The sequence below is a fragment of the Ursus americanus genome, chromosome X, assembly GCF_024610735.1.
Source record: "Ursus americanus isolate L20-20 chromosome X, mUrsAme1.1.p, whole genome shotgun sequence".
Lineage (NCBI taxonomy): Eukaryota > Metazoa > Chordata > Mammalia > Carnivora > Ursidae > Ursus > Ursus americanus.
In genome coordinates, this window is record NC_142164.1 from 43,816,439 (window position 1) to 43,842,210 (window position 25,772).

The 25,772-nt window shown below is 42.3% G+C and overlaps 1 protein-coding gene across 6 annotated transcripts; it reads right to left on the reverse strand.

Annotated features, from left to right (window-relative positions):
- Positions 1-9,443: 9,443 nt before the first annotated feature.
- Positions 9,444-23,984, reverse strand: GPRASP3 (G protein-coupled receptor associated sorting protein family member 3). Of its 6 annotated transcripts, none has more exons than XM_045789498.2 (6): positions 23,664-23,984; positions 20,277-20,437; positions 13,377-13,475; positions 12,894-12,969; positions 12,453-12,531; positions 9,444-12,126 (listed from the first exon to the last, which is right to left on the reverse strand). In XM_045789498.2, the coding sequence occupies exon 6, from the start codon at positions 11,838-11,840 to the stop codon at positions 10,188-10,190; it is 1,653 nt and encodes a 550-aa protein (XP_045645454.1). In that variant the 5' UTR covers positions 11,841-12,126; positions 12,453-12,531; positions 12,894-12,969; positions 13,377-13,475; positions 20,277-20,437; positions 23,664-23,984; the 3' UTR covers positions 9,444-10,187. The 6 variants fall into 6 exon arrangements, with proteins under 6 accessions (XP_045645454.1, XP_045645455.1, XP_087716497.1 ...); XM_045789499.2 differs by having other exon boundaries at positions 12,894-12,984; XM_087860371.1 differs by having other exon boundaries at positions 12,894-12,984; positions 23,889-23,977.
- Between the last annotated feature and the right edge of the window lie 1,788 nt (positions 23,985-25,772).

Below are 25,772 nucleotides of genomic sequence, written 5' to 3' on the forward strand. Positions count from 1 at the left end.
ATGTGTGTACAGTCCAGGACTCTGGTTTTGGCAAAAAGAAAATAAGGCAAGAGAAATGAAAACGATGGCATTAAAATTGTAGAAAATAATGAATTTGAGATTTGTATTAAAAACTAGTACTTGGGGCGCCTAGGTGGCTCAGTCAGTTAAGCATCTGCCTTTGGCTCAGGTAATGATCTTGGGACCCTGGGACTGAGCCCCAAGTCAGGATCCTTGCTTAGAGGGGAGTCTGCTTCTCCTTCTCCCTCTGCTCCTCCTCCCAGCTTGTGCTCTCTCTCTCTTGCTCTGCTCTCACTCTCTCAAATCAATAAATAAAAATTTTAAAAAACCTAATACTTTATTCTGAAATACTTATGCAAAAGTGGAATTTATGTAAGTTCTCAGACTGTATTTTTGAACATATTATATAGAGCCTTTGATAAATCATGTAAAGCCTGAACACTGGGAAATCTTTTGGTTAACACGAAAAGATTTCTTTCTAATGAAAAAACATAGTAGACACTAACACTGTCAGTGTTATGAATATGCAGAAAGGCAATTCAACCTTCATTTGCCAAATTCCTTTAAAAGCCAGATGGATGGATATCTATAGATGTGGTCACAAAAAATTTTAACTGAGGAAAACCTTTCCCAAACACATTCTTACTCATAACCCAAAGTACAGCTGCTATATGTATGGAGCATGCATACAGATCCAACCCACTTGCCCTCCCCTGGAACCTCTGCAGTGCCTTCTGAAGCATTTTCCAGTAATCCTAGAACTTGAGTAAACAGATTGAAAACCACTGTTTGGGGGTAAAGCATCCCACCTGGTATGCTGGAAATGTGTTACAGGTGCACCAGAGATATTGCTTCCTTCAGTGCTCTAAGTGGTTGGAGTAGGGAATGGGGCAGTTAGAGTAACTGGCAGTGATATCTTTAATGGAAAACAGATGGTTCTGTTTATCCCAGTACAACTATCATTTTCCATGTGTACCATGACATGATAAAGATTGGGAAACACTGATCTAGAGAAAAGAAGTATTCGGTGTATAGCCATGGGTATACAATAATGGTCCTGGTGTCCTTGTGTGACTCAGAAACCGGTTCTGAAGGCAGTTCCAATGTTTCAAATTGCAGCGTAAGTGTATGGCTTTCCATGGAGGCCATTGTAAAAGGCAGTTTATGTGCACTTACATTTTGATGTTTGTGAAGGAGAATAATCAATCTCATATCATATTGTCATTGTATAGAATTAAGATGGTTTTGAAAAAAGATTAATCCTTCATATTCTTAAACAGCGATGCCAGAGCTGTTCATGAAAGTCACATAATTTAAAATTGCACCAAAAACCATAAGATACCTAGGAATAAACTTAACCAAAGTGGTAAAGTATCTGTACTCTGAAAACTACAGAACACTTATGAAAGAAATTGAGGAAGATACAAAAAAATGGAAAAATATCCCATGCTCATGGATTGGAAGAATAAATATTGTTAAAATGTCTATGCTACCCAGAGTGATCTACACATTCAATGCCATCCCTATCAAAATACCATCGACATTTTTAACAGAGCTGGAACAAATAATCTCAAATTTGTATGGACCAGAGAAGACACCAAATAGCCAGAGGAATGTTGAAAAACAAAACCAAAGCTGGTGGCATCACAATGCCAGACTTCAAGCTATATTACAAAGCTATAATCATCAAGACAGAATGGTACTTGCACAAAAACAGAGACATAGAGCAATGGAACAGAAGAGAGAACCCAGATATGGACCCTCAACTCTATGGTCAACTAATCTTCCACAAAGCAAGAAAGAATATCCAATGGTAAAAGGACACTCTCTTCAATAAATGGTGCTGGGGAAATTGGAAAGTCACATGTGGAAGAATGAAACTAGACCATTTTCTTACACCACACACAAAGAAAAACTTGAAATGGATGAAAAACCTAAATGTGAGACAGGAATCCATCAAAATCCTAGAGAATAACATAGGCAGCAGCCTCTTTGACCTCCGCTGCAGCAATTTCTTGCTAGACATGTCTCCAAAGACAAGGGAAACAAACACAAAAATGAACTATTGGGACTTCCTCAAGATAAAAAGCTTCTGCACAGCAAAGGAAGCAGTCAACCAAACTAAAAGGCAACCTATGGAGTGGGAGAAGATATTTGCAAATGACATATCAGATAAAGGGCCAGTATCCAAAATCTATAAAGAACTTATCAAATGCAACACCTCAAAGAACAAATAATCCAGTCAAGAAATGGGCAGAAGACATGAACAGACATTTCTCCAAATAACACATACAAATGGCTAAGACACATGAAAAAATGCTCAGCATTACTTGACATCAGGGAAATACAAGTCAAAACCACAATGGAATACCACCTTACACCAGTCAGAATGGCGAAAATTAACAAGACAGGAAAAAACAAATGTTGGCAAGAATGTGGAGAAAGGGGAACCCTCTTACCCTGTTGGTGGGAATGCAAGCTGGTACAGCCACTCTGGAAAACAGTGTGGAGGTTCCTCAAAAAGTCAAAAATAGAGCTACCCTACGACCCAGCAATTGCACTACTAGGTATTTACCCCAAAGGTACAGATGTAGTGAAATGAAGGGGCACCCGCACCCCAGGGTTCATAGCAGCAATGTCCACAATAGCCAAACTCTGGAAGGAGCCGAGATGGACGGATACTTAACCATTTACGTCCACATGGAGGGAACTGGAGGGTATTGTGCTAAGTGAAGTAAGTCAGTTGGAGAAAGACAATTATCATATGGTTTCACTCATATGTGGAATATAAGAAACAGTGCAGAGGACTATAAGGGAAGGGAGGGAAAACTGAATGGGGAGAAATCAAAGAGGGAGACAAACTATGAGAGATTCTTAACTATGAGAAACAAACTGAGGGCTGCTGAAGGGGGAGGTCGGTGGGGGGATTGGGTAACTGGGTGATGGGCATTAAGGAGGGCACATGGTGTGAAGAACACTGGGTGTTACAGGCAACTGATGAATTCTTGAACACTACATCTGAAACTATTGATGTACTATGTGTTGGCTAATTGAGTTTAAATAAGAAAAAATAAATGGAAAGACATCTGTTGTCATGAATGGGAGTACTTACTATTGTTAAGATAACAATACTATTCAAATGTACATACAGATTCAGCATAATCCCATTAAAATCCAAGCTGCTTTTTTACGGAAATGAAAAGCTGATTTAAAAAATCCATATGGAAATGCAAGGGGCCCAGAATAGCCAAATCAATCTTGAGAAAGCAAAACAAAGTTGAATGACTCACATTTTCTAATTCAAGTATGATATAGTGTCCCTCTTCATACCTTACTACAGTCTTTGGTTTAAAATCTAATTTGTCTGATATGAGGATTTCTACCCCAGCTTTCTTTTATGTCCATTACCATGATAAATGGTTCTCCACACCATCATTTTCAATCTGGAGGTGTCTTTATATCTAAATTGAATCTCTTGTAGACAGCATATGGATGAGTCTTGCTTTTTTAACCAATCTGATACCCTATATCTTTTGATTGGAGCATTTAACCCATTTACATTCAGAGTAAATGTTGAAAAATATGAATTTAGTGCCATTGTATCACCTGTAAAGTCCCTGTTTCTGTAGATTGTCTCTGTTTCATTCTGATCTAAGTTTCTTTTGGGCTCTATCTTCGCTTACAGGATCCCCTTTAATATTTCTTGCAGGGCTGGTTTAGTGATCACAGATTCTTTTAGTTTCTGTTTGTCCTGGAAGCTCTTTATCTCTTCTTTCTTTCTGAATGATAGCCTTGCTGGATAAAGTATTCTTGGTTGCATGTTTTTCTCATTTACTACCCTGAATATATCATGCCAGCCCTTTCTGGCCTGCCAGGTCTCTGTGGATAGGTCTGCTGCCAGTCTAATCTTCCTACCCTTGTAGGTTAAGGAGTTCTTGCCTTGAGCTGCTTTCAGGATTTTCTCTTTACCTCTGAAATTTGCAAGCTTCACTATTATATGTCGGAGTATCTGTTTTTTATTTTGAGGAGGGGGGTTCTCTCTACCTCCTGGACTTGAATGTCTGTTTCCTTCCCCAGATTAATGGTGTTCTCAGCTATGATTTGCTCAAATATACCTTTTGTCCCTCTATCTCTTTCTTCTTCCTCTGAGACCCCAACAATTCTAATATTGTTTTGCTTTCTGATATCACTGATTTTTTTGAAGCCTCCGCTCATGTCCATTAGCTGTTTTTCTCTCTTTTCCTCAGCTTCCTTCCTTTCCACCATCTTATGTTTTATGTCACTGACTCTCTTTTTTGCCTCATTTACCCTAGCTGTTAGAGCATCCAATTGGGACTGCATCTCAGTTAAAGCATTTTTAATTTTGGTCTCATTAGATTTTATTTCTGAACTAAGAGATTCTCATCAGGGGCATACCACTTGAAGGGTCCCCACAGGGAGAGTAGTTGCCCCATCCCACATGCTGCACCTGTGTTGCTCCTCTTGGGGGAAGGAGGAGGGTCTCTGCGTTTCTGCCCTTTGCAGGACCCCTGCAGGGAGAGCTGCTGCCCAATCGTGCCACAGTTCTTGGTTTATGGAAAATCCTGAACTAAGAGCCCACTCCCAGGCTTGCTGACCATAGCTGGTTTCCCCACTCCAATGCTTGGAACTCTGCTGGCTCAGGCACCCCTATTCTTTCTGTGACCCCGGGGATCCTGAGACCACACTGTCCCACCTAGGATTCTGCCCTGCTTTGCCACTTGAGCACTTTTCAGACAGGGACATTTCTCACTGGATCAGACTTCTAAAAGTTCTGATTTTGCACTCTGGGGCTATATCACTTTCCAGTAGCTGGCTTTTGGAAATTCCCTCCCCACGCCATTTATCTTCCAATATATATTTCCTCAGATTCACTTCTGCATACCTTCTACCTTGCAAAAAGTGGTGGCTTTTCTATTTGTAGAATTCCAGCAATTCTTTTCTTACATCTCAGGTTGAATTCATAGGTGTTCAGAATGATTTGATAGCTATCTAGCTAAATTCAAGGGACCAGATGAAACGAGGTCCCCTCCTCTTCCACCACCTTGTCTCCCTCTACCTTTAAAATATGTTTTATTGAAGTGCAATTAACATACAGTGTTATATTAGTTTCAGGTATACAGTATAATGATTCAATAATTCTATACATTATTCAGTGCTCATCACAGTAAGTGTACTCTTAATCCCCTTTATCTATTTCACCCATCATTTCCACCCACCTCTCCTCTGGCAACCGCCAGCTTGTTCTCTGTATTTAAGACTGTTTCTTCTTCTTTTTTTCTTGATTTGTTTATTTCATTTCTTTTTTTTTTTAAGATTTTATTTATTTATTTGACAGAGAGAGAGAGACGGCGAGAGAGGGAACACAAGCAGGGGGAGTGGGAGAGGGAGAAGGAGGCTTCCTGCTGAGCAGGGAGCCCAATGCAGGGCTCTATCCTAGGACCCCAGGACCATGAACTGAGCCGAAGGCAGACACTTAACCACTGAGCCACCCAGGTGCCCCTGTTTATTTCATTTCTTAAATTCTAAATTTGAGTGAAATTATATGGTATTTGTCTTTCCTTGACATATTTTAGAGCTTTCCACAAGGACTTAATTGGGCTGTGGGGAGTAGAGTAGCAAGTCTCCCCTTTCCACATGGATGATTAACAATTTCTGGAGAAGAAAAAAAATTCTACTCCACTATTTTTATACTCTGCTTTATTTTGGGTACTATGACCATGACAGCCAAGTTTAGTTTGCTAAATGAAGTGTTCAACATACACAAGAAACAATCATCATGTTTCTGCTGTTCTCTCCTTTAGGGAAACCTTGTCAATGACTATTGAGGGGATATGGAACCTCTAGGAGATAAGTAGCCAGAGTGTTTTTCAGACATTTGCTGACAGGCTACATAACTCTTGAGAGTAGTTGTCCAGAGTAAGCTAAGGTGGCCCCATGATCTTTTAAAGCAAAATCTGCATGTTGATTTACTGAAGCCTTTTATAAACTCATGATTAATTATGATGCTGTTCTGAAGCTTATCTAAGAATGACCAATCTCTTTAATCTGAAGTACTTAAAATACAATTAATTATATAGTCTTTGTACAGCTGTGACTGGAAAGCAGTTTTGCTCACTGCAAAGCTTGTGCTTGTTTCATTAATAATCCCCATTCTGTCCTGAGCTGTACTTGTGTGTACATATCACTTGCTAGTCTACTGACTGTAGCTGCTGCCTGAGTGTGGGTCCATAACACAATTCAGGACAAAATTCTGTAAAACAACGTCAGCATAGTTAAACTCTTCACTCTTCTGTTTTAAATTTAGTTCACAGAGTGTAAAGTGATACAACTTTTCTGGTTGTCAGTCCATAGTACTTGTGAGGGCCTGAATCTGAAGATCACGGGGGAAGAGTAGCAATGAGGGGACATAAGTAAGATAGGGAAGGTGACACATACATGTATATACTTCACTCCCTTCCCACTAGGTGATGGGGTCTATCCTCACATACCTAGAATTAATCCAACAGAATATAAAGGTGTGATTCAACTGTCACATTCATAATAAGAAATATTACGTACACTTTAAAATGTTATAAAAAAGACAGAGAGATGTTTCTTTTTTTTGCCCCTCAGAGTAGCAAAGACTGATAATATTAATAAGTGCTGGCAAGTATATGAAGAAACAGACATTCATACTCCATGAGATGAGTGGATATATTTTAGAACTCAGTTGGCCAGTATATGTCAAAATTTGTAAATATCCATGAGAAGAAATGTAGCCACTGACATCTAGGAGCTGTCCTGGCACTCACAGCCAGGCCTGGGTATTCTCTTGTTGAATATAAACAACTTCACAGAACATTTATATCAGAAAAAGTCACTCTATGGCTGTGATGTAGCAAGAAAAAAAAAAAGACCACTGTGTAATCATCTATGAACACTGGGAGACACTGTCCAAATCACAAAAATAACCAAATATCCCCTTATTCTGGCTAATATGAGTGACTTCTGCTTCTTTACCAATCACAACTTTGCCCTGGCCTAGTCTTCCCCATTTGCAAAGTAAGATTTATTGAGATAGCATATCGTGCTTCGAGTACTCATGCTTCCTGACAACTTTCAATACACAGCAAAGCCTCACTTCCTTAAACCCTCCCCTAAATCACACACAAGTCCTAATCCTATAATAAGTCATTTTTAAAACCCTCTTATTGAAGTACCACATGATTTGCCATGGTACATGTTCTTTCTCTTTGCAACCACGCTTGTTCAAATACAGGCATATTCCTGGTGGTTTTTGGCTGGAGGGCATTTCCATTCATGATCTTTGACAAAGAAGTTCCACTTGAAGGAATTTATCATATAGAAATATTTAAAAAGGCATGAAGATATAAACAGGGATACATCAATTTTCACAGGAAAAATATGAATATGAAAGATTATACTAAAAAGTATGTTGCAAACTACAAAATGATGCTGAGAGAAATTAAAGGAGACCTAAATAAGTAGAGAGATATATTTTGTTTGTGGGTCAGAAGATTCAATATTGTTAAGATGTTAGTTCTCCTTAAATTAATCGATTGATTTAAAACTATCTCAGTCAAAATCCCAGCTGGAGTTTTTGTAGAAATGGATCAGCAGATTCTAAAATTTTTATCTAAAAGAAAAAGTAAAAATAACCAAAATAACTATGAGAAATAACAAAGTTAAAGGACTCACACTGCCTGATTTCAAGACATTATAAAGCTACAGTAATCAAGATACCGTGGCACTTAATGAATCATCGAGCCTTACATCGGAAACTGGGGATGTACTGTATGGTGACTAACATAACATAATAAAAAATCATTAAAATAAAAAAAAAAGATACCGTGGCACTGCAATCAAGATACACAAGCAGGTCAGTGGAACAGAATAGAGTCCAGAAACAGATCCATACATACAGGGACAACTGATTTATTGACAAAGATGCAACAAAGACAACTCAAGGGAGAAAGAAGTCTTTCAAGCAAGTGATGCCAGAACAATTGGATATCACTGTGCCAAAAAGTGAACTTTACTTTATAATTTGGACCATATAAAAAAATCTCAAAATGGATCAGACCTAAATGTGAAACCTAAAGCTATAAAACTTTTAGAATATAGGATAAAATCTTTGTGACCTTGGTTAGGCAATGGTTTCTCATAAATATCAGCAAAATACAACTGGTAAAAGAACTGTTCTTTATCAAAATTTAAATCTTCCATTCTTCGAAAGTCATTTTTTAAGAGTAAAAAAACAATCCATAGACTGGGAGAAACTATTTGTAAAACATGTATCTGATAATAGACTTGAATCCAGGTATATATAAAAACAACTCTTACAAATCAACAATAAAAATGAACCACCCAGTTTGAAAAAAAAGAGCTAAACATTTACATAAACTTCACCTAAGATATATGGATGGCAAATATGCATATGAAAAGATGTTCAACATCATTTGTCATTAGAGAAATGCAAATTAGAACTACAATGAGAAAGAAAACACAGGCACTAAAGTCTTGGGTATCAGTCTGAGCAATATTTTTTGGATCTATCTCCTCAAGCAAGAAGGCAAAAATAAACTAATGGAACTACATCAAACAAAAGCTTTTGCACAGTGAAGGAAACCATCAGCAAAATGAAAAGGCAACCTACTGAATGGGAAAAGATCTCTCAAATGATAAAACCGATAAGGGGTTAATATCCCAAATACACACACACACACACACACACACACACACACACACACGCATACGTATGCATACAACTCAATATAAAAAAACTTAAAACACAATCCAATTAAAAAATAGGCAGAGGACCTGAATAGACATTTCTCCAAAGAAGACATATAAATGGCCAACATGAAAAGTTGCTCAACATTACTGATCATTGGGGAAATGCAAATCAAAATCTCGACTGTGGTGATAGTTTCACATATGCATACATATGTCAAGATGTATTAAATGATATACTTTAAAGATTTTCTTTTAAATTTAGAGACAGCAGGAGCAGGGAGGGGCAAAAGAGAAGAGAGAATCTTAAGCACACCCCACGCTCAGTGCAGAGTCCAATGCTGGGCTCGATTTCACCAATTCTGAGATCATGACTGGGCTGAAATCAAGAGTCGGATGCTTAACCAAATGAGCCACCCAGGTGCCCCCAAATTGTATAGTTTAAATATGTATGGATTAATGTATGTTGATTGTACCTCAATAAAGCTGTTGAATGAAAAGCTCATGGTAGAGCTGCATAATACTAACCTGGAAAGATAATTATAAAGATGAGGCAAGTTGCAGAATACTATACTCCTGTTTTTCCAAAAGAATAAATGTGTGCATATTATTAAAAGGGATATGCAATGAAACATTAGGGCACTATGCCCTAATTGTTAACACAGAAGAAACATTAAATGATTCAAAAATATGTTATAGAAGCACATTTATTGATATAGCAAGATGCTCACAATATAGAGTCAGTGGGGAAAAAACAAGTTACAAACAGTATTTACAGTATGATCTTGTTTTAATTTCTTAACTATTGAAAAATCTCAAAGCATATAACTTAATATTTTCACACACTGAGACATTCTCTTCAGTTTACACCAGTGGTTGTAACTCCTACCATGAGTTATCTGACAAAGGCAGAATAAGGGAAAAACAGTAATTCCTCTTACATTAAACAGCCTATAGCAACTCCTGCCTTCTTCACACGTTGAGTGCACCTTCAGCAACGAATGTGTGTATGTACAGATATAGGTGAGTGCTGTTATCTTTTTGTGCGCATACGCTTTATTTCTGCAACTAGATTACAAATTCAATGATATTCTTTTTTTGTCATTTGAAGCTACAAATAGATGTAAGCAAATACTAATGAACAAGTTTAGCCTACTTAAGATGAACTGGTTCACTATCTTAAGTAAAATGTTAAAAAGTTGTCCATCTACACAAGATAGAAATCAACAGATGTTTCCAGCTTACAATGCAATATTCATTTGACATCTCAAAAATGCTCTAGCTCAAACCTGGAGACTGTCTGCAGGTAATGTCATGGTGAAGATGTGATTTGTAATGTACACACTGTAATAATCAAAACATTATGCAAGGCTCTTTAGGAATACACAGCCTTTTAGATTGTTCAAAGTGTTCACTTCTATTTCTGGCGCATTTTACATTGTTTCAATAATTACTTTAACTTCACGGAAAATGGCCATCAGTGTATTGTAACTCATGTGATCAACAACTACAATCGAACCCTTTCTGATATGCTCCTTTATGTTAATAAAGATGGCCACAGCACTAACGAGATTGGCTTTTGCCTCTTTCTGGTTAAAGATGAGTTTTAATGCTGCTAAGGACTTTGTATTGATCATGTCTCTGGCTGCAGCTGGATTTTCAGACATATTCAAAAGTACTTTTAAAACAAGATTTCTGGTTTTACGATTTCCCAGGGATAGCAAGTGGAAAAGCTCTGAAAAGTAATTGGCAACAATGTGGTGATGGTTAGACTCAGCAGTCAGTTGCCCAAGTATCTTTAATCCAGATTGCTGTCCGGGTGAGTTCAAGGGAAAAGACATGGTTTCCTTACACATATGCTTAACGTGTAATTCAACCTTGCGTTGTCTCTCATCCCCAGAAGGAGGATTCAGAGTAATTACGGCCTTTTTTCTGATTTCAGAGGAAGGAAAACTGAGCAAGCTTTCAATAAGTGTCACTACACCCACCTCATTAATAAACTCTTGGGCAAAGGGATGAACATTAATGATCCCCATTGCAATCTGAGCTATTTTATGAATGAGAGGATCAGTAGTCGACTTAAGTAAGGTAACAAGTTTTTCAAATTCCTCAGAATCCATGTAGCATTCCATTTTGCAAGGGCAAGCAAATGGCTTAATCCCATTCACTTCCCTGATCCTGATTTGGCGTCTAATCTCCTCTATAGTCTGGATACAAGGGTCAGAACCAAATGGATACTCAGGGACAGACTGTGAGCATGAAGCAGTGCTCCTAGAAGGGCATGTTGTTGCCACAGGCAAAGACTGGGTGTTTTCCTCAGCTGAGGCCAGGACAATATATGAAGGAGGCTTTGTCTCAAATGGGACTTGGGATCTAAATCCTAACACTGCTGGAGTTACAGCAGGGGCTTTGGGCCAGATAGTTACCTCAGACCAGTCCTTGGGCCTATTTTTTTCATTAATTTCATCCACAGGCTGGGGCCTAACTATCCTGCTCACAGGTTTAGGATTAGGATCAAAACTAGTTTCATCTCCATCCCAAAACCAGTTCCCAATAACATTTTCTTCCTCCTCCTCCTCAGTCTCTGGCCTAGCTTTGCAGCTGGCCCCAGCCACAGGCTCTAACTTTTCAGCACAGGACTGGGGACCGATACCAGCCCTATCTTCATCCTTAGCACTGGAACGATTACCAGCCTCTTCTCCATTCCAAAACCAGGAACCAACACTGGCCTCTTCCCCAGCCCAAAACCAGGTATCAACACCAGCCTTATCTTTACATGTGGACCTGGGCTCAGCATTAGCCTCAGCCACAGAACAAATCCCAGATACTCTAGTGGCCTCATCTTCAGCTTTGGGACTGAAATTTGCCAGGGCTCTTTCCTTTATCTCTGTAACAGTCTTGTTCTTAGACCTTGCCTTTGTCGCTGTCGCGGCATCAGCTTGAGACCCTGCCTTGGCTACTGCTTTGTCCTGGGTCTTGGCTACAGGTCTGACTACGCCAGTAGACTCCCTCTTTGCTTCGCCTTGTGCACCAGCCCTCTTTTGAGCTTTGGCTTTCTTTCTACCCTCATTCTTAGCCCCAGTCATGGTTGAAGAACAGTTATATAGACAGCCCTACACAATCTTGGCCTTGGTTCTCAATGTGTCCCAGGTCAATGCCTTAACACTCTTTCACTGGGTGAATAAACTTTGTAGCAAGTTTGTTATCAGCTCAGTAGTCACACAGTCCCCTTTCCAAACACCCAGTCTCTTCAGTGATACAGAGAAGACAGAGGCATTCAGTCTGAGTGAAGATGATGGTTCCTGAGTGCAGACCTGTTGAAGGTGATGATCTGCCACTCTGAGGCCACTACAGCAACCACTGGAGATGGACCTGAGGTGGAACAAGAAAATGAGCTTTAAGTCTCTTTCAACTGTGTTTTTCCATGCAGACAGGCACACAAGACATGAGAATAGAGATGGACTGTGTGGTAGAAGTGGAATAGTAGAAAACTCTGTTACCTCATTTTATCCCTTCCATGCTCCCACTAATGCCCAACAATGTACTGCCCAGGAACTAACACACTCTTTTCTCTGTATCACATAGGAGCAGGGATGACAGAAAAGCTTGCTGAAAGTGAGAAAGGCTAAGAAACATTCAGCCCCTTTGGTATACACCACTATACTCTACAGGTCTATCCAGAAAGGCCTCATACCAACCTATACTCATCTAGTGCAATTTTCTCCCCCTTCCTTACTTCCAGGAATGATAAGTCCTACAGCCAATATACAGGCAGACCTAAGGATAAAAACATAGGAGGGTTGGAATTTTGAGTATTTGGTAGACAGGCATGTACCCTGGATTCTAAACCCAATATATGTCTTTCCAAATCTAGAACTTTGGTTATATAATGTTTCTTTGGTTATATAATGTTACCTTGGTCCTCCTCATGGCTTCCCACCCCATTTCCTGGGTATCTATTGATTACCCTCTAGGTACAATCTTGGCTTAACTTATCCCCATTTCCTACACACAAAAGTGAGGACAGAAGTGTCTGGAAAGTTGGAAGACAATGGCTCCAAGATATGATCTGTTCTCACCTACTTGCCAATAGCTTATTTCCATCCCCAATCAATAGGGGTGCTGGTGCTCAGACTCACCTTGGATCCAAATGAGTAATTTTCGTCCTCTTGCTTAATTCAAAGTGAACAACTATCTACAGAGGTCTACAGGAACCTATAAAGAAACAAACTTAAGAACAGATAAAAAGGCAAAAGAGAGAGAACAGAAGAGATTGAGCTAGCTCGACACCCATCACAAGTGTTGTAACACATACTTTTGTTTACTTGAGGCCATGTTAAATGTTAAACCACCTGTCTGCTCCTACCAGATGATTCTGCATCCATTCCCCCAAGACCTGCAGCTTGTCTAATTATATTTCCTCCCAATTTTTAATTTCGTCATTTTCCCAGCAGAGACCACACCTCTTTCCCTGAACAAAATATGAGATGCAAGAGTGGACAGTAGGAATGTAGGCAACTGTATTTAGAAAGCACTCAGTAAAGATAATAGTGACTATTGTTTCAATACCATCTTTGCATGCCCCGACTCTTTCCCTTTCCCCATGCATACACAGACCCTACCTCACTGCCACCTATGCCAGCAGCCTAAACAGTAGGGGTCCTCAGGAACTTCTATCCTTTCCACCAAAGAACAGTTCTTAGTTGGAGAAGAGTCACGTCCTGCAAAAAGGAGGAGGAGCATTCAGCAAAATACCAAGAGAATATATTGACAATGGCAGGAAAATACCAGGTTAATAGATACCCAGAATTCAGGTCCTAACACCACCTTTTGAAGAATCAGGAAATAAGTATAAACGTCACAGGGTCTACACTGACCCTTCAGAAAACATTCCCCTCTATTCTGACCCACCATTCCCACACTTTGACATATTCAAGTGGGCTGCTATGTTGACAAAAAGGATCCTGAAGGAGAAAGGTGGATTAATACCACACTATTTCTTTACACGGACGCTTCCTGTGAAAGGTGATCTACTCCTCACCCCGTCATTTCCTTGCATTTACTTGGATACAAGATCTAAATACGGAAGGCAATTATTATGAAATGAATAAACAAAAACTTCATTTCAATGTCTTCATAATCTACCCACTCAACTGCCCTTTTGTTAAATGCGCCACAGCTACTGCGCAGAGAAAAGACTTTGGCATCAACCAGGCGCCTGTGGGAAGGGACAGCAACCAGGGCGCGGGGCCCTACAGGCCCCTTTCCAGAATCAGGGCCCGAAGCAGCCGACGCCACGGGCCACCCGCTCCCGCCAGCTGGGCACAGACCTCGGACGCCGTCCCCGTCCCTGCCACGGCGGCCTCCCTGAGCGCCCCCCACCCCAGCTCCCGCTCCGCCATTTCTTCCGCAGCAGCGCCCCCCCCCCCGCCCCAACACACACAGCTCTCTCCCGGTACAGGCACCGTCGACGGCGGGTCGCGGGCGCCTGGAAAGCTGGCCGCGCAGTGGCGGGCGCAGTTCGTCTCCAGACGATCCGAGGGAGCCTCTCCGGTCAGCCCCGGTGCCCTGGGCCCAGCCCGCGCCAGTCGCCGCCTCTCCTCGCCAGGGGTCCCGCGGCGCTGCGCACCTCTCTCAGGGACCAGCTACGACCGGGTCGCCTCCTCCTTGCCAGGCTGCCAGGGTCTGGGGTCCGGGAAGGCTGTAAGCCGGGCGACAGTGGGGGTCCTCCCGCCTCCCCCCAGGACACCCCCACTTGCCTTCACAGGCTCAAGGTGTAGGTCGCTGTCCTCCCCCTCCTCTCGGAGCTCCTCAGTCGGATTCCCACCGCCTTGCGAGCGGCCAGAATCGCAGAGGCGTCCCGCCCCCCGCGCTGCTGCACCGAACTGGGCAGGGGCTGCGCAGGATGCGGCACGAAACGCTGGCGGCGAGGGTGTCGGGAAGGGGGGCGGAGGGATACGGCACGAATGGGCTCGACGCCCCCTCCCCGGCCCACCCTAGTTCCGACCCAGAGGGGGCGGGGCCGGGAGGAGCCCAGCCTAAGGGGCGGGCTCACAGCAGCCCGCCTCTGCAGACCTCCGAGGCGACCACCCCCTCATTGCTGGCACTGCCATCCATGGGACCGGGGGACGCTTGGCGGTGGGGGCTAGGATCCAGAAGTTGGGGGCGGCGGGGCGGGGAAGGTGCGCCGCAGGCAGCAGCGGATGGATATCGAACGGATAGCAACTGCCCCTCGGGGCCTCAGAACCCCCAGACTGCTAGGTGTCGGCCCCCACATCGCCCATTCGGTCCGCCATCCTAACTGGAGGCCCGTGGGCCAGGGGCTGTCAGGACAGCAGACTGCGAGGGGAAAGGCGACCTAAGGCCAGACTGCCCCGGAGGTTCTGGGGTGGGGGGCCCTCCCACGTTCTTCCTTCATTGCTTCGCGGGGCCACGGAAGGGATGAAGGTGGGAGGGCCCCCCACGGAGGCCTCACCACTGCCCCTTTTCTAAAGGAAGGCAGACCAAACCTCTACCCTGAGAAAAACCAACCACTGCTGTGCCCATTCTTTCTGCCACACTGCTGTCCTCCCCCATGCCAACTGGTAACATGCTTTGCCATTTTGCAGTCCCCACAGTTGCCCAAGAAGGAGGGCCTTTTTTCCCTGTCAGGACCCGCACTGGGTCCTAGGATCTTTCCTGTCTGTTGCCCCCATTGCCAGGGGTCAGGCTGCTCCTGGCTCCTCTTCAACTGTCCTGTGTGTCAAGTCTTCTCTTGCAGTCACGTCCAAGTGCTCATGATCTTTGGCGGTGTGGAAATGTGGCAGGGATTAGAACCAGCTTGGATCTCAGCCATTTGCCATATACATTTGTCTAGTTTATCCATTACAGCTGTTAACATATTCAGCATACTTATTTTAAATTCCCTGATAATTCAAAAATCTGCATTATATCTGAGTCTGGTTCTGATGCTTGCTTTGTATCCTCAAACTGTGCTTTTTCTTGCTTTTTAGCATGCCTTTTAATTTTGAGGTGAACAGACCTTTAGTGAAAAGTTTTAAGTTAAGCTGGTTAGCAGTTGAGCTGTGGTTAATGTTTGCGCTACGTGCTATGGTCTTCAAATTCCTCCAGTGTGCTTATTTTTATCTCCCCTCCAAACTTCCGGCTTCCCTAATTACTCCTCGCAGCTCATTTAGCTATACTCCACTGTTAAGACACTGGAGGTTTGTTAGCAATGTGATAATGTGTGGAGGAGAGCAAGTGTTCTATAATCTCATGATTAAATTCCAGTGTTTTGTGGGCCTGTGTCCCTAGGCTATGACCTTCACAAGTGTTTTTTGGCTTCTTTCTCTTCCTTATGTGAGAATGGAAGGCTAGAGGGGGCTGTATAGGAGGAATGCCTTTTCCTCAGCTGGAATAAGGCTCAGGGAAAGGCTTTTTCACTGGAGAGTAGGCCTTTATCATAGAGATGGTTCTTGATGTATTCACAAGAGTGTATTTTCCCTTTCCAGAGCCATGAGGGTATCTTTCTGGCATGTTCACTTGTGAGAACCTGCTGTACTTCCTAGAGGTAAAGCCCACTAAGCCTCTAAGCCTGCAGGTCCCCAGGGGATTTCCCACTCTCAAACTATTCCACATCCAGTCTGGCAATTTGTCAAAATTACCATTTAAGTGTTCTCACATGTTTATATTTCTAGCAGTTTCTGCTCTATGTAAGGAGAGATAGGTTGTGCCTCTCCAGATTTGTCTTTTCTCCAGAATTTGCAGTGATTATTTGCCCTGTAACCTCAGTTCTTTGATGGGTCTAAGATAAGTCATTGATTCTCAGTTTGTTCAGCTTTTTTTTTTTTTTCTGTTTAGAAGTACAGGAGTGATGACTTCCAAGCTCTTTACACGTCCTAACTGAACCTGGAAGTCTGGTGCATGGATTTTGATGGTGTAGCTAAAGACCAGTGAACACAGTGTTTGTCCTCTTCCTTTTAGCTGTATATTAGATCTGGGAATAAAGTTGCCCTTGAAAACTGAGCTGTTCCATAAATATTGGCTTGTTTCCCTCCCAGGTATAGAATATTTATATGGCTCCCTGAACCTGGCATCTCAGCCTCTAAGTTCATAACCTGGAGTGCAGATTAGAGTCTAGACTTCCAGAACCAAAGTTCTTGGTGGTGAGGTCTGAGCAACTGTGACTTAACCCTGGGAGGAAAAAAGTCACCTCTGTCACCACCACTACTACCACCAAGAGGCAGTGCACTATACTACTAAGTGCCTGCATAGACTAGAATGGCCAGTCTCTGAGTCCTGGAAGCACTTTTTAAGGAGGCTGGATGGTAAAGTAAGGTCTCTCTCCTCTGGGCTCTACTCTGGAACTTGGCCAGACTTTGGAGCCAGGCAGTCCAAAACTTGAATAGAGCCTTTACCATTTACTACTTGTGTCACTTTGGCAAAGGTGCTTAGTGTTTTTATGAGGCTGTTTATAATACTTCACAGGATTCTGGTGCACACTAAATTAGGAAGTATCTGATATTCTGAAATACCTGCATGCATCTGGTCTTTCTCGTTCTTTTTTTTTTAAAATTCCTTCTAAAATTGTGATCTAGTCATATTAGGAGGTGGGCTGGGGAAAGTAGGAAAGAATAGATGAGAATTCCCTGGTGGCTTTTGGTGGTCATAACTGATAAGATATTGCCACTGTGTTCTTTGTCACTGTAACCTCAGTACTTTGTATAATGCATTGCTTACCATAGTCCCTTACTAAAGAATGTCATTTTTGCATAAGTATGCCTCCCTCCTCCTTGTAGTCATGCAGCACAGGGAGGCTGATCCCACTTCCAGGAGTGAGTCGGCTTGCTCTAGGGGTAATCCAACCCCGTTACCTTCTGGTTCAGGAATGTTACCTTCTGGTGACATAACTCTACTCAGTGAGGCATTGGGAGGAGATTACGGAAAGACTGCTGAGAAAAGTGCCCTCAATCATAAGAAAAGACCATCAGGAAAGCTTGTCTCCTTTTTTTCCTTGGTAAGGTGCTTGACACCTCCAACTGTTGAGCTATCAAGCCTCTAGCTTTAGGATAGAAGTTGATATTGTGAATAGCAGAAGAAAGAGATGGAAAAAAGTTGAGTCCTTAGCTAAATCAACCATCATGGCTGCTCTGCCTCAGTACTTCCAATCTGTGGATAATAATTTCCTTATTAGGTTTGTTTTAGTTGGGTTCCTTGTTATATGAAAATAGAACAATCCTAAATGATATGTATTCTCAGGCACAAAACAAGTCTTCAATGAGCCAAAGTTCCTGACTTTTGTCTGTCAGTGAGCACCTACCTCTTAAAGCCAGTGTCAGAAACTCATGTTTCCACATGAAAGGAAAACCGTACATTCTGAACACCTTGGCTAATGATCGCTAGAGGTCTGACAACTGCGATTGGCTTCTGTTCTATATTGAAAAGGAATGCTTCAGGCAGAAAACCCAAGCCTTTACTTATCCAAGGGGCTCAGAAGTACATTAAGTGCTTGAGCTCAGTTTCAGTTCAGAGAGTCACTGTGTGAAAATGCACCCTTGTGAAATATCCATAATGTAGACATTAGAGATTATCTGCTTTCAATTTGGGGGACTGTACTGATGTCAAGAAAGATAAATTCATAGTGTCAATAGTCAGAAAAAATTGGTTAACGTTCCCCAGGTGCGCTGCACTAAGCAACACAGGTATAAGAAGAGGTGAATATTTGGGATTTATTAAGAGCAGAGATTTTGCCAGGGCAGTGAAGCCAGGCACTAGAGGATGAGGTAGGAGAGTAGTAAAAATGACGGACCACGATGGACCATTAAATTGAGAAGGGTGGAAGAGCTGGAGTAGGCTGATACAGAAAGATGGATAAGGGACAAGAGGTCTAATAACACTCAAGGTTTAACTTTCTTTATGATGAATGAAGTACTTTGCTACACACTATAAGAAACAAAATCTGACGATGAAGATAATGATGGTGATGATGGCAACTTTTAGTGATAATTAGCACTAGAGGGATATAGATGCAGCATAATGGTAACACATACCAGCTCTAGAGTCCAACTACCAAGGTTTGAATTTCAGCACCTCTGCTAACCAATTCAGTGAGCTTGGGTAAGTTACTTAACCAATCTGTGCCTCAGCTTCCTCATTTGTAGAACAGAGGCAACAACAGCACCTACTCCCTAAGTTTGTTTTAAAGATTAAATAAGTTAATACATTTAGAACCCTTAGAAGAGTATCTGGCTCATATAAAGCACCCAATAAATCTTAATACTAACAATAATTACTACTGTAAGTAGAAAAAGGCTCAAGCACTGTGGTCAGACAGACTGGGGTTTGATTCATACTTCTGGAGTCCAAGTTTCTTCTTCTACACTAGTTCTCTCTTACTCATAAAAAAGACTCCAGTACATGATATAAAGAAACAAATGCTAAAATAGGGCTAAATAAAATACTGTATAAGTACAATGGATGGAGGAATTCCTTCCTACCAACGTGCAAAGAGTAAGGGTGAAGGTATCAGAAAGACTTCAAACCCTAGCATTTGAGACTGAGCCTAAAACAATGATTATGTTTCCCATAGGCACAGAAAGGTTTGCAAGAGCATTGAAGATTGAGGGAACAGTGTGGGGAAAGGCACAGAAGTAGTAAAGCATAAGGTATAGTTGGGTTCGGCAAAAGCAGAGAGTCCAATGTAGCTTGAGTGCAGGCAAAGTGGAGGAGGGCTTGGACTAGGGTGAGACATCTGACAGTGGGTGCCTCTTTAAAATGTGTCCTTATTGGGGTGCCTGGGTGGCTCAGTAGTTAAGCATCTGCCTTCGGCTCAGGGCATGATCCCGGCGTTCTGGGATCGAGCCCCACATCAGGCTCCTCTGCTGTGAGCCTGCTTCTTCCTCTCCCACTCCCCCTGCTTGTGTTCCCTCTCTCGCTGGCTGTCTCTCTGTCTGTCAAATAAATAAATAAAATCTTTAAAAAAAATAAAATGTGTCCTTATCTCATTCTAGTCCCGGCCCTGACTTGGAAGAATGTGTTGGGAGAGATAGGAAGGTAGAATTGTATGGAAGGGTGCACGGCCCTGAAACTCCCGATAGAGAACCTGGTAATATTTTATAGATGAGATTCCACTGAAGGGTGCTCTTTTAAAACTAGGGGCAGAGTAGAGGGTCAGTGAGTGACAACAGTCCAGCTGTACTGTAAAAAGATACCTTTCTTTCATTCATGACTGGACTGATGACAAATCTGCTCTAATTTTATCCCCAGGCAGCAACATTTTAAGTCAAGTAACATCTGAATGTGTCCTGATATTTATTACTTGAGATAGCCCGTAATATTTATCCAGAAAAAGTACAGAAACAAAAGGGCCATATGAGTGATGAGGTTTCTACTTCAACTACACCCCAGGAAAAAACTGATGGATGATCCTGGCCTCTACAAGTCATACCCAAGGAGTGATCAGAACAGAGATAATCATCTTCATACTTGGGGACACACACACACACACACACACACACACATACACACACCCCTACCACACTTACCCTGCCCTTTGGCTGAGATTGAAAAAATCCACAGGTGTTGACTGGCTAAGTATCTGCTTTAGGTTGTACGTAGGACTTAGAGGTATCCAGCCAGGCCAGAGTGTGAAGTCCTCCAAATATAAATGCAGTACTCCCAACAGGAATTCTAGGTGGAGGGAGCTCTAATGAGAAAAAAAATAGAGAAATTATAGAGAACTTTAAAAATAATTTAAATTGTAGGTGCTTGCCACAAAAACACATGCTACTTTTTTCATCCATAATATACTGGTGGCCTCTGCCTCCTTCATTTTAACTTGTTTATGTATGATACATAGGATCAGAGACAGATATTAATCTAGGGATGGCTGCTAAAAATAGGGACATGTGACACCATCATTCTGACATCAGTTCTTTTTTTTTTTTAAAGATTTTATTTACTATTTGACAGAGAGAGAGGGAGACAGCCAGCGAGAGAGGGAACACAAGCAGGGGGAGTGGGAGAAGAGGAAGCAGGCTCCTAGTGGAGCAGGGAGCATGATGGCTTGATCCCAGGACCCTGGGATCACGCCCTGAGCTGAAGGCAGACACTTAACGACTGAGCCACCCAGGCGCCCCCTGACATCAGTTCTTTGGCAGGAACTACCTGGAGTTAGCATCAGACTCCATGGGTTTAGGATGCAGTCCCCAATCCCCAACAATACTGCCCCATTTCAGATCAGAGGCCAATTACAAGTCATGGGAACCACTCATACTTCTGAGTGACCAGTTACAAATTCACCGTCTCCCATGACCTCCTCACGTTTGATAATTTACCAGAACAACTCACAGAACTCATTATAAGTTCTACACTTAGAATTATAGTTTTATTATAAAGGATACACATAGAATAAGGTCTGAAAGGGTCTTAGAAACACAGCTCCCAAGCCCTCTTCCCATGGATTCATGCCACATCAACCTCCCTGGATATCAGTGTTTCTACCAATCAGAAAGCCCCACGAAGCCCTGAGTTTTCATTGGGGTTTTGTTATATAGACATGATCCATTAAATCATTGGCCACATGACTGAACCCAAAATCCAGCCCTCCTCCCCTCTCTGAGAATTCCAGCTCACCTAAAGTTCCAACTCTAGTCACATGGTAGGTCCTACTGGTGACAAGCCCACATCCTGAACCTATCTAGGGGCCCAACAAAAGTCGCTTTATTAATAACAAATATAGTCCTATCACTGAAGAAATCTGTAGGTTTTTTGAAGCTCTGTGCCAGGAACCAGGCGGGGACAAACGTTAAATACATTCTTTCTTAGGGGCGTCTGGGTGGCTCAGTCAGTTAAGCGTCTGCCTTCAGCTCAGGTAATGGTCCCAGGGTTCTGGGATTGAACCCCACATCAGGCTCCCTGCTTGGCAAGGAGTCTGCTTCTGCCTCTCCCCTCTGCCTCTCCTCTCTGCTCATGTTCTCGCTTGCTTTCTCTCAAATAAATAAATAAAATCTTTAATATATATATATATATATATATATATACATATATATACATGTATGTGTATATATATATATGTGTATATATATATATATATATATATATATATATTCTTTCTTATTCCACATTATGTTTGAGGTATTCTCTTTTGTCAAATTCTAAAGACACACAGACAAGAGAAAACAGAACTTGAGGAGAAAGACTATAACCTGAACATTGGACCCAACACTTATATGACCAGAATTCTGGAAAGTGGGGTGGTGGGAAGAGGATAATAACAAATCAGGCAATAAGTAAAAGAGGTAGTTCTAGGCCTCAATCTCTGTAATTTTACCCCACATGCCCACTGCTCAGGCCTAGCTTTTAAATGTAAACAGGAGGGCGTGAAGTATTATTATGGTATGGTTTCACCTCTAAACTGAGTATAAAAATAAGGATATGAGAGGGCTTGGGAAAACTCTTTACTTTCTGGTGACACCTTCCTAAACTGCACTGGTATCCAGTGGATGCATGGGGGGGGGATTTTCAGTTAGAAAGATTTACCAAGGGGTGGTACCCAGGATGAGACCAAAGGAACAAGCCCTAAGAAATGAGCAGAGAACAAATCAGAAGGAAAAGACTAAAGTGTCTACAGAGGGAACCATGTGAGACCATCCATAAAATGGTTTCTGTCAGTGGTTCCCAGAAAGAACCTCCTCTGAGGCCCAGGACAGCAGAGGTAGGGAGCCTCGGATCGAATAGCAACTTTTGCGCTCCTAGATGGGAAGGAGATGTTGCCTGGGGACTCAGATCCAAGGATCCTCTTGGGAGTTGAAGAACTTGGTGGTATCCCAACAAGAAATTCCATGTAAAAGGCCTGAAGCTTCTAGGTTCCCTCATCCTGAGTCTGTTCCCATCCCCCTTCCCTAGAGCTGCTCAGATTGGGGTTCATTCTACTCTTGCAATCTTTTGGAAGCTGGAACCTTGGAGTATAAGGCAGATGTAACCCTGCCTTCTTTTCCCCCACTCTCCCCCAATTTTGATCTGGTCTCAGCCATCCCCAATGTCTGGAAGACATAGACAGACAGTAGAGAGTGAGTGCCAACTAGGTGAGAGGAAGGAAGTGCAGCTCACAGTTCCCATTGTTGAGGAAACTTTTTCTCTCCCTTTCAAGATTCTTCTAGCTGGAGTAGGAATTAAATGGATGAGACAGACTAACAGGAGAAAATAAAATTTAACTTCATACATATAGTGAACTCACACAGACATGAGACTCCAAAGACAGGCAAAATGAAGCAATTTGTCATACCTAACTAAGAAAAAGGGTAGGGATTTGGGACTTCGAAGGGAAGGAAAGCAATTCAGAAGAGGAAAGAATGAATGTTTGGTAAACAAATGTTAGTGCGGACATAGAGAAACAATGGGACATAGGAATTTTAACAGATACTTTGCTAAATTCCTCCCTGTCAACCACCGCTAGTTCATATCATACTGTAGTTATCTATGGTGGTAGCTCTCTTCCTGGAATAGGTTCTCAACCTAAATTATTTTTAGGCAGTTAGGCAGGTCAAAGTTTCCTCCTGAGTCTTTTGGGCCTCAAATTATTTTCAGCTCCAAATAATCCGCATGCCAAAATGGCACATTTGGAGGCAGCCTGCCCTAGGCCCCTACACCATTCTCAGAACCGCTTTCCAGATCCAGCGCCTAAGGAGTGCAGAAATTGTCCCTTCACCGTTTCCTCTCTCGGGGGCCCCCTGAAGCCAACTCCCTCCGTGTGTCCACCTCCCACACCCACAAAGAGTCACACACAGCTGGGAGGGGAGGCTGGGAGTGGGGGAGGGGTGTTCAGAAGGCAGGAGAGAACAGAGAGCAGGAGGGTCCGAGGCACTCCCTGCACCCGCACCTAGTCTCAGCCACCACCTCCCACGGATGCCATTTCCCGGCCGCGCACCCACCTCCTCCAACAGCAACCGCTGCTTCTCTCCACGTCTTCCTCCCTCAGGATGACCTCCTGCCTCTTGAGCTCCTGGGCAAAAGACTGACCCCGGCTAAGACGCTGGCAATAGGCTGAGGGGCTGCGCCCTCTACCAACGAATGCTGTATCTCTGATCGCCCGAGAAATTCGTTTCCAGGTTAGTGCAGCATGGAGAGACACCCACCCATCCACCACAACGTCCTACCACTCCTCGCGCGGCCGTCTGTCATTCGTCAAGCGTAGGTCCCTCCTGCCCCTTCTCCGCTTGGCACACGTCTGTGTTTGCCTGAGTGAGAGCGTGGTCACGTGAGCCACCACCCGCCTCACGTGACCACGCAGTCAGCCTGCCCGCCGCAGCCCTGCCGCACGGATGGCAGAATCTTCTGCGCCTGAGGTTGAGATGCTTGCTGGAAGAATCTGAAGCTCCCGTCCCTGCTGAAGACAGAGCTGAAGGAAGGCTGGATTTGGAGCCAGAGCTTCCGGCCCTAGCGCTAGACCTGGGCCCTGCTCTGTCAGGAGCACAGGGCTGGTGAGGAATACTCGATGAAGAGTTTGGAGACTAACTGATTTTTATTATTCTGTACGATACTCGGGCGACATATTAAAATACACACACAAACACACACTCTCTCTCTCTCTCTCTACCTTGAAAAACACTGATAAGCGAAACAAGCATTCGAACTCCAATGTCCACTATCAGGATGATCCCTGTTAATGCTTGCGGTTTGTGAAGGCAGGCAAAACTGCCCTACTTCCATAAACCTTGCATACTGGAGTCGGTGGAAAAGAAACATGTTGCACAGTCAGAAAAATTATACAAAACTTGGCTAAGGATAGCATGGGTTACTGGATATTATTCCAGTGCAGTGCTGGGCTTCACTTCCTATTGAGGAAGAGTTCAACACTGAGAGGCTGATTTTAACTTGTAGATATTTTATCTAACAGATATGGAACTGATTTATGTTCAGTGGACAGATAACATAAATAGTTACAATGGATTGTCCTTAAAATATTAACTAGTTTTGTATTTAACCCAGAAATTACATCCTTTTATTTTCTGTATGAAATTTTATATGTTGTTTATATTATTGTGTATGTATACATAGGTCCTTCAACCATTTTTCATATTCTTAGCAGTTCCTCGTGTTGAAAAAAATCTTTCACCTAATCTAATTTCTAAGTTACAAGTTATGATTTTACCTTTTTAAAAATTAGCATCCTCGAACAAAACTGAAATACCATTTTCACCATGTCTAAAAATAATAAAATATGATGTTTCCCATAAGTCTGGATTCTTTCCAAACCAACTCTATTCCTGACTTCTGCAATTCTTCTGTCTGAAGGTATGGTATAATCTATTTATTTATCATTGCAGAAAATACACATAACCTAAAAATCATTTTAACCACTTTAAAGTGTACAATTCAGTGGCATTAAGCATGTTCACAATGCTGTGCAATCATCACCACTATTTCTGGAATGTTATTGTCACTCTAAAGGGAAACATTCCTTTTCAACTTTTCTAAATGCTTTTATCTCTAAACATTTAACACTTATAGCTCAATTTTTTATGTAACTGTGTCCATTCCAATATGTCCACCTATATTTGAGGCACTAGATAGAAGCATATTAAAGAAAAAAACCCTGTCTTAGTAATTTTTGTATATCCCCAATGCTTGTCTATGAAAATTTTTTAATATGGTGTATTTTATTCCAGACTATAGTGTATGAAATTTCTTAGGCATATTGCAATTACATAGAAATTACGTCTATTTACACACGAGATTTTAAAATGGAATCCAGTTTTCCATAGATGTCACATTCTTCTGTTTCACTTGACATAAAACCATCAGTGTCATCCATGCCAATAAACAGATCATTTTTAAAAGCTGCATGGTATTTCCTTACTACTTTCCTTGGACTAGGATCATCACAAAGGAAATCTTGTTCCTGACTTCATTTCATTTGTGTGCTGTTGTACTCTTTCACGCTATAGGTGGCACTGAAGCAACAGCAGTACTAGTTGTAAACTGTGCAGATTTGGCTGACTTTGCTTTTCGAGCTGGCCTCATTCCAGCTGCATGTCTCA

Excerpts from the sequence above, each read along its gene's own strand:
- GPRASP3 (XM_045789501.2), bottom strand. The coding sequence starts at position 11,840 with ATGACTGGGGCTAAGAATGAGGGTAGAAAGAAAGCCAAAGCTCAAAAG.